At 41.8% G+C, this 16,550-nt stretch overlaps 1 protein-coding gene across 1 annotated transcript; it reads right to left on the reverse strand.

Annotated features, from left to right (window-relative positions):
• Positions 1–1,903: 1,903 nt before the first annotated feature.
• Positions 1,904–3,310, reverse strand: LOC121182309 (G-protein coupled receptor 22-like). The gene has a single exon (XM_041038744.1). It carries the CDS (start codon positions 3,308–3,310, stop codon positions 1,994–1,996), a length of 1,317 nt encoding a protein of 438 aa, XP_040894678.1. The 3' UTR covers positions 1,904–1,993.
• Between the last annotated feature and the right edge of the window lie 13,240 nt (positions 3,311–16,550).

A 16,550-nucleotide genomic window follows, 5' to 3' on the forward strand; every position in this document is an offset into this window, starting at 1 on the left:
AATCTGGACTCGTGCACAGTAGTGTTTTGAATTTATCCTCTGGCTCATTGTTTCATCTCATAGGTCATTTTCCCTCCCCTGTTGGCTAATCTGTTGCTGGCTGTGATCCCATCTCCACTCTCAATCACAGACATGCCCTCAAGGCACCATGACATCCACACTGCCTGTTTACAGCAGGGTCATAAAGAAGCTCGCCTGCATCAATATTCCCATATCAGCGCTCACTGTTGTGCTACAAACCACACACTGACAGCCAGAGAAGTGTCCGATGCAGGTTGTGTAATCGCTCTGGTAGCCAACAGCCCTGTGCTCTCAGGATCTAAAGGGCTCTTCAGTTTTCTACCTGTACCTGAGACAGCAAAGGCGTAATAAGCTCATTACTGCAATATACTGTGGAGTACAGTGTGCATATGCATTTGTGTGCACCTTAAGGCATTCATGTGAATACACTGTACATATCCATATCTTAGACAGAATGTAATCCTTGACCTGGGGATTGTAATGAAGTGAGCTGCTGGGCTAGCTGAGCATAGCTTTATATGCTAATGAATATTGTAACTCTGCATCTAGATTGGGTATTAGAGTGCAGACTGAATGTAATAAGCTGACAGTTTTTTTTTTTCCTTGTAGATTCTTACTACTGAAATTCTTCTGCAGCTGTACGAATAAATTATTCTTCCTTATTTAGGGCAAACTCATTGACAAGTTGAGCCAAATATATATGGCTGGCTGCAATATAATCTACCAGCAGCAGCCGCCACTTGGGAAATATAATTTCACTGTCTCATTCCTTGACAAACAAAGGAAGACACACACTATTGGTAGACATGCACACTCTTCACTATCTGTTATTGTGTATTGTAAACAGAATCTTTTATTAAGCTTTAAGACTTTTGCAGTAGGCCTTTATTGCAGTTATGGATGTGCCTTTTTGGCTAGTGTTATTAAAAGCAAATAGTTTGATAGTACAACCATTTTCAACATTTTCCTTTAGTTTGATTAAATAATTTCTACATGAAAACATATCATCTGAGGATTCTTTCAGAATTAAAACAATATTTTTGTTATTTTTTTTCGTTGTGTTCAACGTGTGCTCTCTCTGTCACGGACCCTGTCCCACCATAAAATCAGGCTCAATTCATCATACCAAAATAAGGCAACTGTAGATTTTCCACTTGGCTTACAGAGGTGGCTGTTAAAATGAAACAGACTAGGTTTTTGATTACATCTGGTTTATGTCAAGCAAGATGATGAGAACCATGGTGTTCTGTCGTGTTTCAGGAATGCGAGTGTTCCTCTTTAACTCTAAAAGTATTGATTGTGAACAGTACCCCTCTAGCTTTTCTGCTATAGGAACATATACACTACTCCACTCCTTTCTTTCCATTGCTGTCCCTCCACGTTTGACCTGCCTGTCTTTGTTGTATCTTCGTACCTATGGCCGCTCTCATTCCAGTTTGAGGGCCTTCCCTCCAAGGGCTCGAAGGCAATAAGGTCAGTGGTCACTGAGGACTGCAGGTTCTGGTGTTGGAGCAAGTGACATAGTGGTGATGAATGGGAGTAATCTCACAGCTGTTACAGAATCACAAACACTTCACTTGGGGGAGAATAGGAAGCCTGTGGCTGCGTTAGGTGAGTGAACACGAAATTTATTATAAATGTACATATACATAACAATTCCTACTTCTCTCGCTATTCATATACCTTGTTTACCCTATGCTGTACATGTACTATGTATGTACACAATGTACTGTATGTTGCTACTGTTACAAAAAGCCATGCAATATCTACAGTACAGTATATGGTATATCTATGAAACCTACTTTTGTTCTCAATAAATAGTAATAAATTATCCACTTCTTGTTTTTGTACATTCTATTACACATATTATTTACATTACTGCTTTGGATTAATATTTTCCCTTTTTCATCATGACCTGATATCGGTTTTAGCTGCTTTTATTGACTTTATGCTCTAAAGATAATGAGTTCCTTCATTCCACGTCCTCAGAGGACAAACATTTCTGTCTGGCGTCTTTGTCCTCAAATGTGACCTTTTTGTTCCTCTTTGGATCGATCCAGGAGTTGTGGATGATGGCGTTATTAGGTGTAGGATCTGCCTCAATAATGGACACCACTCGCTTCTTCATCTTGCTTTTCAAGACTTTCTGGAACTTCTGCCTAGTGAAGGCATAGAGTAGAGGGTGAAAGATAGTAGTCCCGTAAGCCATGACCAGGAAGCCTAGTCTCAGTTTGACCATTAGGTCACTGGGGCCCACACTCAGGATGACTGTGTTGAGTACTGTGATGGGTGTCCAGCACAGAAGGAAGGTAGACACAATCAGGAGGGACATCCTGAAAACCCTTTTTTGGCGCTCCCGCCTTTCTCTGTGGCGTTTAACGGCCCTGCGCAAGGCAATGATTACAGAGACAGACGTACGCATGCCCAGTGTGGGGTTGCGGCTCCCACTGCTCTGGGAACCATCTGTGGCCTCTTGCTGCGTTGTCATGGCCGTCATAGATGGACGCTTTTTCCTGCGAGCCTTTTTCTTCTGTGAAGCGTGGAAACGTGTGCCAATGCGAATATTGAGTGCTTGCAGGATCTTTGAGTAGGTGATGAGCATGACAACGGCGGTAAAGAAGAAAATAGGAATCTGAGCAAGCAAATGGTAGTAGAGGCCAAGTTCTGTGTAGTACTGGTTAGTGTGGACCACATTCTCTACCACTGTCTGGTTCAGCTCAGCGTGGCCCTGGGCAAAGAACCCCACTTCAATAAAGGGCACAAGAAAACTAACAAAGGATAGTACCCAAATGGCAGCCAGCAGGGCCAGGGCGCGGCCCATGGTCAGCACCCGGTTGGCTGGTTTGACTGAAATGTCGTAGCGATCGAGGGTGATGGCAAGCACATTAGCAGCAGTGGCAACACTAGCGAAGGAGACGCAGGCTTCATGGAAGCAGCAGACGAGGGCAGTGTCTCCCTCCAGGGAGAGCAGCACCACCACAATGGTGAGGGGGATGCAGCACACACAAACCAGCACGTCCAGCACATGGAGGTTCATAGTGACGATGTTACTGACAGAACTAATGAGGTTCGACTTCATACAGTAGAGGGCAAGCACAGTGAGGTTTGAACTCAGGCCCAGCAGTATTTCCAGCATAAGGAAGCCAGTCAGGGAGACCTGAAAACTAACAGGATAGGGATATGGGCTGGGGGTTGCCGGACTCATGGTACGGCTGATAGGTTCAGTGTTGTCGGTGACTGTGACGTTGCTCATGGTGGCTTCTTGTTCCAGGTAGGAAAGGATATGCATTATCCTGCATGAAGGAGGAAGAGAGAAAAACAGTTTATGAAGAGGAAAATGAAAAGAAGACGTCTGTATGTGTATCTCTAGAAAGTTGTAATTAACGCACATCAGAGAAATCTTGTTAGATGTGATGCTGCCAGTTATCAAATGATAACAAAGCCTTTTGAGGTAAATGAGAAATGCTGAGAGCAGACACTTTAATAGTACTGGAACTTTTTCCTGCCATCTCCTGCAGATTACATTGTCTCCCTGTGTGTATGGCATGACTAACCTGTAACTGTCTCACCTCAATCAGCTTCTACTTGTCTTATCACCATCCTTGATCATACAGTTGCATCCAAAGCAGAGGCACATCATTTAACAGGAGCCCTTTGGAACAAATTAAATTCTTTGACCACACAGCCCTAGTGGCTTGGTTTGTTTTTGCTTTGTAGCAGCTTACTTGTGGCTTAGAGTACTTTTGAGCCTCTATCGAACAACACATTCAAGCTGACGTAGTTTTGATGTGTTAGCATTTGCTGTATACATAATGAAAATGGACCAGAGATTGTGAAAAGAGGAGGACAAAGACAATGATGAATGAAGCAGATTTTAGCCCCATTGAAGCAGGATTAATATTACAGTGGGGATGTTGGTAATAAACTGCTTGCTGTGGTCCTTGGTAATTAAACTCATAATTTCTGACAGGATTTTAGTCATTGCCAAATGAGGACAACTGGAGGTGGTTCATAACTGACTGATATTCTTCTTGAAAATCTTATTTACCTCATCACCAGCAGGCGTCCAGCTCTCAGAGAAATACTTTAAAATACAAGATGTTTGTCCAGACAGGACTTAAATAATTGAAGGACTAAAAGAAAATTGGTTTGTGGGACTGTAATTAATGTTGGGTTAAAGGGAGAAAATTTAATACACATCCACTTTAGAATCTGAAATGTTCTAAAGTGGACGTAGGAGCTACATACAGCATCAGAATTAAAATAACTGTTTAGCACATGTAATATGAAAATCATCTACACACCCCCCCCAAAAAAAAATCCAATCTGAATAGCTAGATTCTAGATGACATGGAGAAAAACAAATTGTTTTTTGGTAATATTTACCCTTCCCTCCAGCACTATCTGAATACCAGGGCTGTGTAATCAGGCCATAGAGTCCATGTTAGATCCACAGAGACAAGCATCACATCCAAACATAGCCAGTGGAAAAGTGTTTCCGCTTCAGCAGAGCCCCCCCAGTGAGGTTATTCCTTTCACTGCTTGACCCTCATAGAGAGGCTGACAACCAGAAAAGCACCTGTCTGTCTCGCCAAAGACTGTCTGTGGTCTGCCAGCTTCTTCCTGCTGACCTCAATGGTAAGAAAGCTGAGGAATCAGCCACCTGCACCCTGTGGTTGTTAGAGAATATATGCTAATGTCCTCTACAGACTTTTTCTCAGATCTGTGGTCCGTTTGCTTTGGTGATGGTGGGAGCTCTGATGGATGAGTGGAACAGGGATAAGATGTCGGAGCCACCTCCTGTTTATAATCTCATGATATTCCCAGGCAGGAGAAACACAGCCAACCGAGAAAACAAAGAAACGCAGACTCTTTCCCTTGCACAGGGCTGGAATGTACTGCTCACAGGACGATCCAAATCCTTGCTTTTTGCTTTTTTTTTTTGTCCCTAGCGAGAAGATAGTAGTCAGATCTGCAAATATAAAAAAATAGTTATATCCATTATCTCGTACTCCAGTTTGTCAGTCAGCCATGTAGATTCCCCAGTGTACAGCATAGCAATGTCCAGAATCTGTCCAGGAGAGGTCAGTGTGTCCAGGCAGCGTCCAGGCCCATGTCTCCCCTGGGATCACTAATGGAACAGACCTTCACTCTCCACCTTTCTCATCAGTCTCTGTACGCCTGGCTCCAGCCGCCATTGACTTGTAAATCGAGCACGGGTCTCCAGTTTGCCCCTTGACATGCTGAACCCTCAATCACTGGAGATGGCTCAAGCAGAGCAGATTATTAGAGTGCATATCTGTCCCAATCACCATGACATGTGATCACTGTGACTTTTGTGATCACCAATATTTATATGGGATTAGGAGTGAGGTTGATTCAGCAATTTGGGAGAAGGTCATCCTCATGAGGTAGTGGAAGTGAGTTCATCAGACAGAGAGCACGCCTTGTAGATTTGCAAAAAGATCCCAGACAATACAGCATCATCTGTCCATCCTTCAGTCTCCCATCTTTCTTTCACAATGACCTGAAGAGAGGGAAAGGATAGAGTAATGGATGATAGAGAGAAAGAGATAAGGAGAGGGAGTAGGAGGGGTAGGAGAGGGAAGTGTGGGGGATGCGTTAGTGAAAATAAACATATCCTCTGTAGAGAGGCGACAAGGAAACTCTTATTAGCATAGCAACAAGCCTCTGATGTCTTATCATGTTCCTGTGCATCGCCTGATGCACTTTACATCTTTGCTGTTGCATTAAAATAACAGTCGCAGTAAGACAGGTCTTCTACAAAAGCGACTGGTATTTTAAATCTCAGCCTTCTGTTTTTACATGGGATATTAACTATAGTAGTATTTTGCTGTTCTTGTTGTTTATAGTGTAAATTACTACAGCATGTAAATTATTGTATGCCATTTGTACAGCCACAGTGGTGCTGAAACAATCATGCATATTTCATGAAAGGACAGATTTGCTTAGAGGTTTAGCGCAGTGTGATTCCTTCAGGAACTTGTCATAAAGACATGGATGCCTCCTCATGTGTCACTAAATGTGATCCATGTAATCTCTTCAGAGGAACATGTCGGTCATTTTTCAAGGTTGTTTCCGTGAGGGATGCCATGCTTTACTATGCCACAATGTCAGCTGAAATGAGCAATGAGTATTGGTCAAGAGAGAGGATCATGCATGTTATAAAGGTGCACAGTTTGTAAGTGCACAGTTGCATATCAAGTTTCTGGTGTCATAAGAGCCTGACAGTTTGGAATATTTTGTGTGTGTGTGTGTGTGTGTGTGTATGCGTGTGTGTGTGTGTGTGTGTAGCAGTAAAATGCAAAATGCACTCAGTGTGAGAATAAACAGCCCTCGTAATGCATAAACAAATTAGCAAAAGCCTTTTAGAATGTGATGTTTACAGTAGCAGCTACTTGGAATTACAAGTTTAAGACTGAACGTTTAACATGAACATTTGAATAAGTTGCTGATAGGTTTCATAACCTTATGTTTTTAAATGGAAGTCTGTCAACAATATAACTGAAGTTATTCAGGAAATTATATTGTTGGTTTGCAATCCTGTGCATTTGTTTTACTGTGACAGACATGTTTGGCATTGAGTTTTCTTTGTTGTCACATATGCTCTACTCAGCTGAGAGCTGTAAATCAAACCAAGAAGTAGAGTGCCCCATCAAAACACAGCCAAGCTCACCATGCAGGGTAAACACAGATGCTCCGTGGCTGGTCGATACACCACGCTGTCCCCTCTCCTTCCACCTCTGCAACAATCTAGGTCGACAGATACAAATTGCCGGTTTATCCTCTGCTCCCCTCAGCAGTAATCCAAGAATTAGGATTGAATATTTATGAACGTACAAGGGTCACACTACTGACAGATGTTTTTCCTTCCTGAGTCCTGGACAGAGAAAAACAAGTCCACAGAGATTAGTCCTGACACGGATGTTGGTGGGAATCTTCTTTTTTTCCCTGTTCTCTTTTCCATCCATGTGGACCTATGTGTGAATACTCCTCATCTCACCAACTCTCTGTTGCGCTCCCTCCCTGCCTAACTGTCTGGATAGGAGTGCAAACCATTACACTCCTGGTATCTCTTTATCTCCCGCTCTGTTCTCCTCTCTCTCCCTCACTCTCTCGTTCCCTCCCTCTCTCTCTCCCTCTCTCTCTCTCTCTTACTGCGGAGGTTTGCAGTGCTCCCCCAGTCCTGATTGGTCTTCTGTAATAGGCTTAACCCTTTCCTCTCCAAGCAAGGGGAGGTATTTCCTTTTGTTTTGACTCTATGCTCTCTTCCCTGCCAGCAACTGAGAAGTAGTGATTTGGAAAAAAGCTTCTACTGTGCTTTAGATGCCACTGCACTAAACATGCAACCTGCTGCAGGGTAGGATAGGCAGAGTGTTGAGGGAAAAACAGCACAAAATGCTGGGATGATGTATTAATTAGCTCTGTCACAATGTAATGATCAAGTAATGTGTTCTTGCACCGTAGGGGGAATGATGAGGATGGAGAGCCAACAGAGAAAAGCAATATTTTTTGTATTGATTTTGCACACATACATAGGTCTTAATATGCGTGTGCAAGTAAGCATGAGAGGCAGGGAGACTGACAGAGAGGAGATAAATTCTTGCAGCTGTGAGTAGGAGAAATGGATTATGCAGGAAAGAATGAAAGTCAGAAAAGAAGAGATAGGGGATAGTGGTCTGATTGATAGTTTCAATTAAGTTGCTCTCTGCGATCAGTAAGAGGTTGAACACCCTCCATTCCTTTGTCAAGGCTCATTTGTCAGGTGCAATTATTGCCAGAGGGCATCCTGGTACCTGACAGCCTGCAGTAAAGAAGAGGGGGGCATCTGTCGCTCTGGCATGGCTACCTGATAAACTAACGATTAAAGTCCACAGAAAATACATCAGAAGTTGTTATTCTGACGGTGACAGTTCAATAATTGCACTTTACCAGGCAGATGTTTCACTTAGTTTTCCAGGCATGTATAGTTGATGTGCTGCTGCAGTTTTGAACAGAGATCAGAGGTGTAGGAGGGATTCAAAGCTGTAACTTAATTTGTCAGTTAATAGTTGATGGACAGAAAATGAGTCAAGAAATTGGATAATCATTTCATGATTTAAGTCATTTTTCAATTGAAAATGCCAACATTTACTTGTTAAAGCTTCTCAGATGTGAGTATTTGCTGCTGCGTCGTTTAGAGAAAACAAGTGTGAGAATTGTGATGGATATTTTTACACATTGACGTGTTGACTAAATAATTGATTCATCTGAAAAAATATTAATCTGATCACTGACTGTTGACAATTTAACATTACATGGCCAGCATATAATGTTGCCTTTGAATCATGCATGTCAGAAATGGCATTTCCAACTGAGTTTCTTGATGGAATTACTTCCCCAAAGCTGTACCAATGGCAGCCCTTTAATATAGAACAAATTGGAGGTCAAGGGGAAAACCTCAATTACAATCTGGTATTATCAAGAGCCCTGGATGTCCCTGATCATACTGAGATACGTATTTCCCTTCCACACACACTGAGATCAACACTTCTTGGAGGATTATTAAGTGCTAATACTTGCATGTTTTTAATCCTGTCATCAACTAAGTCTCACTGGATCTTCACATTGCATGATATGGAGCTTGGCACGTGTGTTGAGAGGAATAGTGTGTGTGTTTGACAGATAGGGGAGGAGAAAGAGCTTTAATTATCCATGGTTGTTGGTGTGTAGTTGTAGGGTAATGCAGGTCTTTAGAACATATCTATTGATCATTAAGGTGGGGTGTTTGTCAGGGCTGACACGGTGAAGGAATTTCCCGTAATATGCAGTATTACTGCATATTTTTTGATTCTGCAAATTACTTCTTTCAGCCAGATTTTAGTGCTATATAAACAAGATTTATTGTAAGGCTATTATTAGGTATATTGTTACTTTTTAATTTACAGAGATGGCAGGTTTAAAACAATTAAATATTTGTTTATGATGTTTGAATATGATGTTTATGATATTTGTTAAATGAAGAACACTGAACGGCAGTGGAACACAATAAGAACACAAGGTAGGCTACCCACCCTTTCTCCTTTTAAGGAAAATAAGCCTAGCCTATGGCCTAGCGTAGATAAAAACTGTCAAACAAAAATTAATAAAGCTAATAGTTTGAACTCATTTAATTTAAAGGTAACCCCATTCTATCCTATCAAATGCTTGACATCCATCTACTGACAGCTTTACTGCATCTTTTGCAACAGACTTCTCGTGCAGTACTTTCAAAACTCCTCTCATATTGTGATAGCCTTCTCTTTTTTCTACAAAACCTTGTTGATCATCAATAAGCAAGCTGATATTTATCTAATCTTCTAGAAGGAGCTTTGCAAAGTATTTTTGTGCCACATCCCATTAAACTAATCGGCCTGTAAGATGAGCACTCAGCTGGGGGCTTTTTTGGTTTTAACATTAAGGCTTTTATAGCTTATGAATCTGGGAGTGTTCCTTCAATACATGATTCATCATACATGTCATGAAGTGACCTTACAAGTTGTCTTTCACATGTTTTGTAAAACACTATTGGTAACCCATCCGGTCTGGGTGCTTTACCGTAATTATTGCCCCTAATAGCATTTTTAATGTTAATGTTGTTAATGGACCATGTAGTGTTTTAACGTGGCTGCATCTCTGGCACCATGCTCCATTGGAGAAATGCTTAGTTATACAGGGGGCTGTCACAAACTGGATGATGTAAAAAAAAAATCTCTCCAAAGATTTACTTACTTAAAAATCCATTTGACATGAAATACTGTTGAAAATAGCTTTGAAAAAATCTCATAGTTCTTGACTTCCAGTACAGTCTAGTATATACTAGACTGTATATACTGTATATACTCGACAACTTGTTTTTTTCTCACCATCCCCTGCTATTGGCTTGTCAAAAGCATGGAATTGCAATATTGCGGTTATTGCAGCAGCCCTAGTGTATGTGCATCCTTAGGTTTGCATGTTTGTGTACCATGTTGCATGTATCCCACGAGTACCTGCTTCCTACACAGGGTCCATCTGTAAACCTCTGGCTGTCAGACTATAATTATACAGCACTTCAGTGCAAAACAGTGTCTTTGTCACTGCCTGCAACTCAAGGCACTGTATGTTTGACAAGAGGCGGCCTGAGCAGAGTAGAAAGTGGCTGTGTGGACAACCACTTTGCAGCCTTCTTGCCGCTCTTCAGGAATCCTCACGGTTTAAAGAGTAGTAAATATGCTGCTGCAAAAACACTGCATTCCCAAAACTTCAGAGTCCAATAGAAGAATGATGTTAATATTTCATTCCCATTAATATTTCATTCAGCTTTCTCTCTCTCCGTCCCCAGACTCTGCTGTCTGCTATCCACTACAGTTTTTCTCCCCTTTCACTCTGAGTGCCTGTAGACATCCATGGATATGCTGTGCACTTATTGCATGTTCACAGCCTGCTTGACACAGTGTATGTTGTGTGTCTGTGAAGAGGACCCTCTCTGACCTGAGCTCATCAGATGAAGAAGATGCAAATTCCATCAGTGGCTGTCTTATTTCAAGTCCATGCTTTGCATGCCATACATCAGCAGGCAATCGTGCAATAGTGGGATGGAAGCCGGGAGACCCAGAGGACCCAGCACACAGACTTTTATCTCCTCCCTGCAGCAGGCATCCTACTTTTGCATTTGGTGCCACTGTGATTTGCTCCAGATTGCTCCAGAACAGAGCTAGCCCAGCGCTAATGGAGTGGCTGGTTTCAAATGTTGTTGTGGTCTGTTGTCGTCTGATCTTTTTAAATTGCCCTTTTCACAAACCCTGAGGAACTCCTGGTCCAACTTCACATGGACCTGCGCAGTCATACTGAAGTGGAGAAAAACAAATTATGTGGACTGAGCGGCTCCTGTTTCTGTTCCCCTGTGTTTTTGTTTGTTTTGTTTTTTTAGGAAACATATTTTCTTCCAGTATTTAGCTATTACATCAACTTCCTAAATTGTCCATAATGAACATTAAGGATGTTGGATGAGAAGGAATAGAAACTGCAGAGAAAAGGGAGGACCACATTCCAAGGTCTTCTGGTTTTTGCCTGGGGTTTGACCCAGTGTCCCTTTGGATTCATGTTCAGTTGGTGAGAGATGAAAGTGCCTGGATCAAAAAAGAAGAGAAACAGCCCATCCTCACCTCCTCCTACATTAAACACTCCTTGAGATTGATGAGCAGCAGTTTAAGATAAAATGCAACCTAAATTGTAGAGGAAATGTTAATGTCCCTCTTCCATCCCCGTACAGGTCCATTAGTGGCTGAAGTGGCTTCATTTGCACATGTCATTCAATGCAGCATATTGTTTAAGGGTTTTTGGTGCCATCAGTAAAATAGGGTGGGAAAAAAATCACCAAGTTAATTTGGATGCGCATTAGTTTAAAGCCCTGAGATCACTGTGTATTTATTTTTCAATTATCTTTTAATTAAGGTGCACTTGTTAATAATTATGAGCTACAATGTCAATAAAAACCCCCAACAAAACAGGAAAATATAAGAATAAAGGTGTAAAGATTTATAAAGAGCAAACTTTGCATAGGAAAAATAATGTAAGTTTTATATTTTGATTTCCTCTGATCTTTTTCAGACCTCAGCATAGGAAAATTAGTTTTCTCCTGAAAACAAGACTGTTATCTGTCAGTCAAAATAACAATTTTTGCCATCTCGACAATCCAGATCTAATCAAGAATTGTCTACTTGTGAGCAAAAGATAGAAAAAGCGCAAAATTCTGACATGGCAGTCATCCATAGTTAGCCGACATAATTTATTCTGTTAATGTCACTGCTCTTTGACATCTGACATCAACCTGTTGTTATAGCCTAATGCAGCTTCAAACTGTTAAAATCTGTCTAATGTTGGTATTTGATTATACAACATCAGCTCAGTAATGCCCTGACAGTGTTATAAACAAAAATAAGCATCGGGAGAGACAGTTGCTTATTTTACTCTGTTTTTTTTTTTTTTCTTGACTTCGCTCACCTAACTTGACGACTGTGATCGCTTCTTTGTGTTCACACCTAGGGGTGCAGAGTGCTCTTTCACACACAATTATAAACTCACAATGGCAAAACAAAAGGAAAGATGCTGTTGGTGCTATCAGGTGATAGCTACTATCAATTGCCGATCATCACGCAAGACATAGAAGATGTTAAGCTTTGATTAGTCTGGGCCCATGTCTATGGAAAGTTAATAATATTGCATACCTTATGCTGTTTAAACATGAGGAGATTGTTTTGACTTCATTGTTTTATTTTGTCTTTTATTGTTGCATTGTGTGTACATCTGCTGCTTGTGTTCATCATGTGCCTGTATTTGAACAAATATCTGAGCAGGTTTAAAATCTAACAGCATAAGGAACTGTGAGACTGGAAGAAAACATCAACTGTTATTGGCTGATTAGATCAGTTCTCTTCCCACACAGCACCAGAATCAGTTGGGCATCTTTTTCAATGGTCATCATTGTGACCTTGCAAAACCCGTTTTTGGCCACAACTCAATATGCTAATTATAATATACAGTTAATACCTTTTATTAAATTCCTAGAAAGTATTTATTGCATATGAGTCTGGACAGACATGGATGTAAACTGCATCTTCACGGGCTGGTGCATACAGCCACGAGGTGACAGCTTTCCTACTTCTTTTCTCTATAGCCTGCTAAAGCAACATTCACAAACCCATCTGTGATGTTGGGTGTGATCAGAGCTGAAACAAACCTATACCTTTTAATCCATAAAGACCAGTGCAACTAAGTTTTCCTTCCTTCCAAAATCTAGTGTGGACTTGCACTTTAAAAATAAATATTAATTAATTATTGAATTACTGTTTTTTTATGTGGCATGTGCTGTGGTGCTGAATAGGGAGCTCCCATAAAGTGCACTTTTCATGTGTCTTGTGATTTACTTCAATATTCTTTGCTCTCATTAAAGGATTTTTATATTGTTATATTAGAATCACATCAGGTGCCAAAGTTGTTTAATATTTCTCTCTATGCTTGTGTGTCTCCCTCTTTTGTACTCAGTCACGCGTCCTTCCCTCTGCTTTGGTTAGATATGAGCTCTCTTCTCAGCCAGTGATTTACAGCCCTGGTGATATTGCAGGTCAGCAAGGTTGGAGCCATAAAGCCAGACTAGGTAAAGTCAGCTGATTAACAGTGACCGTGGGGTTAGAGATTGTCCATGCAGTTTCTTCAATCCCCAGCGCCCCCTCCACACACACTCGGCTGGGACAGATTCTTTGCTGTTTCCTGCTGTACTGTGACCTCCTCACTCTTCTCTGTCACAGAGACAAACAGCTTCTTTTCCATCAACCCCTCAGAAGTCAACCACTTCCTGTCACGGTGCAACATCTGTTTACGTTAACCATGTCAAAGAGCGTCAGCCAAGGCGTGGGAACGCAAGGGAGTGCACGGGGGACCCCACACTCACCCATAGGGGGGTGTGAGTGCAGTACAAGGCTGAATCTTGGGGGAGGCACGTAGAGGACAACCACCCACACTCTGCAGATAAACACACAGACGCACACATTCACGCTCCTCCCTACAGGCACTCAGCCATCAGAGCACTCAGTGTTGTGTCATCTTATTTCATCTGGTCATGCTGCTACCCCTGGGAGTTCGTGTTACTGGAAATGTGCCATTTTCTTCAGCAGCCACTAGTTTAAGGACTTCACTGACAAGTTTGTTTTCATTGACTAACTTTGTGATAACTGGGTCAGTGGATTTTGATTTGCCCATGTCTTCAATGCATATCAAGAAAAACTGATTATTTTTCATGCATGCTTTGTGCAAAGGACACGTCCACCCCTGAGGCTGTGTATCTGTGTGTGTGCATGTGTGTTTATTAAGAGCCGAGACTGCCGTGCTGTCAGTGGCCTAATCCTGTCGGCCCCGTTGGCTTTCTTGACTGTCTGTCTTCTAATACAATGTCTTATCCCTGTGTTCAGTAGCCCCTGAGGACCCAACAAAGAGGGAATTCCCATCTTGAAAGAAATGACCTGCCAAAGACTACAAAGACCATTAGGCTCTGAAGGACACAGCAACACAGACAAAGGACTTCTTAATGGAGCACAATGACATTTGCTGCCATTTTATGCTATTGTCACAGAGTAGTATGCCATTATGGAGTTGTACTTGGCAATTCTTTCAAGTAATTTGCCCATGTTAGGTTACTCCACTGTTAGAAAGATTTAAATAGAGCTAACTTTGAAGTTAGCTCTGCTCTGTTTAGCAGGAACACACCGCAGTCTCTTATTCTGGTATTGGTTTTATTTTATCATCTGTTTTTTAAAGAAGCATCATACTTTCATTGCCATGTAGTCCTGACTTAAAGTTTCTGTGAGACACACGTAACGTGCCTGTGTGTAGTTCGCAGTGTTGGGAGAAGATGACAACATCATGTACATTACGCACAGTACTTGTGCCTCTCAGTCCTCACACTAATGTAAAGAAGGCTTTGTGGTAGGAACACTGTGGCCCTGTGGTTGCAGACACCAAACAATTCTTGTTTTTTCTCTTTTGTATGTCCTTTTGAGTTGTAGTCTTTAGGGGGACGGAGGGATTAACCTCACATAGATGGGCCTGTGAACAACAACAGGAGACCCACTAATAAGCACAGTTACTCTTCCCTGTACACGTACGCATGTATTCACAAACTTCCCCACACACAAACACACACAAGTACACAAGTGTACATTTAAAATTTGCATTAATCAATTATCATGAGTTATCCTTTTTAAGAAGCACAGGAATTTACACTTTTTAAGGAAGCTCAACTCCTCCACCAAAATGAAAAAAAAAAAAAAAAAAAAAAAAAGAAAAGCCGACAAGGGGATTCCTGACATCTTATTTTCACACGAGAGCAGCTTCCCTGTACAGTGATTTATTTGGCTCTTGACAACTGTCCTATTTTAAATGAAATGCAATGCCTGCAGGGAAGGGTTCCAATATTCAAACTTGTAGACATAGACGCCATGACACAAGCCTTTTGCTGTTGTTCCCTCCCTCAAATTACCCATTTTGTCCACCCGCTGATCTTGAGCGACCTTCTCACTTTCCTTGCTCACACCTAACGATAATTAGCCAGTGCTAGCTGTCGTCTTGTGCCTGTCCCTAGTCACACCTTGTCAGCGAGGCCTCTCCTGTTGGCAGTCCACCACTAATGGGCCACTGCCTTGGCCCTGACAGCCAAGATGAGCCTATCTTCTTCAGCTGCTACCTCTTCATTAAGGCCTGCCTCCAGCTACTATGGCACAAAGCTCAGCACCTTTGTCTTTATGTCTGTCACACCAGCTGGGGATCTCCACAGCACCTCATCTCCTCCTCCCACCCAGGTCAATATCCACACCCCATTCCCCACAACACTCATGCACATGGCGGGATAGTGGGAGCTGGATGCTACAAAATGCGAAGACAGTATCTTTTCCTGTTTCTTCTCCACTGCTTGAATGGAAGGAAATAGATGTCAATTATGTGTAATTGAGAGTTAAATGCAGCACTAAGATTCTCATTCTTGTACTGTATGCTGGAGTGAGGATGTGTAGCATTGAATAGAGATCTTTATTATACCTAATTGTACACAGCTCAACTTTTGACAGGTGGAGAATTAAAGCTAATTTATCTTGCCATTTTCAAAATTAATATAATGTCTTTAAATCACTGCAGATTATTTGGCCTTTTAGATCATCAGAGAGACCAGGTGCGGTTTAGTCCAGTTGCCTATGCGTCAGTGGGATGACTGTTGCTCAGGAGTGTCACAGTCTGTGTGGGTGGTAGCAGTAGGGTGTTGGCCCTGCCTGTGGGCGTACCAGGCTGTTACCCTTTATTGTCTGGCACAGGGTCAAGGTAACAGGTCTGGTCACGACCATCACCACTTCTCACTGTCAAGGCACATACTGAAACACCACTGGGATCTGTGTGTTTGCGCATAGAGGAATGTACATCGGAAAATGCCATTAGAGTTGGGATGTTATCTGTTCTTTTATCACTATGAGTCACCCTAAAGTAGATTGCCAAACTATTTATATATAATCAATGTATCCTCGCTGATGACATAAGGGCTGACTCATACTCTGCATTGTAACATGTACATCCTGTGGCGTGTGCTCAGTTTTATACTATGATCAAACACTCCTGTCCCGTGGTGTCACAAGAAATCATGCACTTGTTCATTCCAAAGTCGGAAGAACCAAGACTTTTACTCAGATCTCTCTGTGGTGTCTAGTTATTTAGTGATCATTTTCCATTAAGAGATGTTTGCCTCCACTGTGAATTAGTCTCTCTATCAGCGTGGAGGATGCTAATGCTTTCAGGCTTTTTCCTCGTATCTGCAGAATGTGAATTGATCGTATTTTATCCAGGCAGGGGGACTTGGAAATTGAATTCAGAGGGGGATGATGATAGTGGGTCAAACAGCTGTCTCTATTTATTTGAAATTCAAGCTACCTTTGGAACATGGAAAAAATGTAAAAATGTAATCAATTTAAATG

Source organism: Toxotes jaculatrix, chromosome 5, assembly GCF_017976425.1.
Source record: "Toxotes jaculatrix isolate fToxJac2 chromosome 5, fToxJac2.pri, whole genome shotgun sequence".
In the NCBI taxonomy this organism is placed as follows: Eukaryota; Metazoa; Chordata; class Actinopteri; family Toxotidae; genus Toxotes; species Toxotes jaculatrix.

Excerpts from the sequence above, each read along its gene's own strand:
- LOC121182309 (XM_041038744.1), bottom strand. The coding sequence starts at position 3,310 with ATGCATATCCTTTCCTACCTGGAACAAGAAGCCACCATGAGCAACGTC.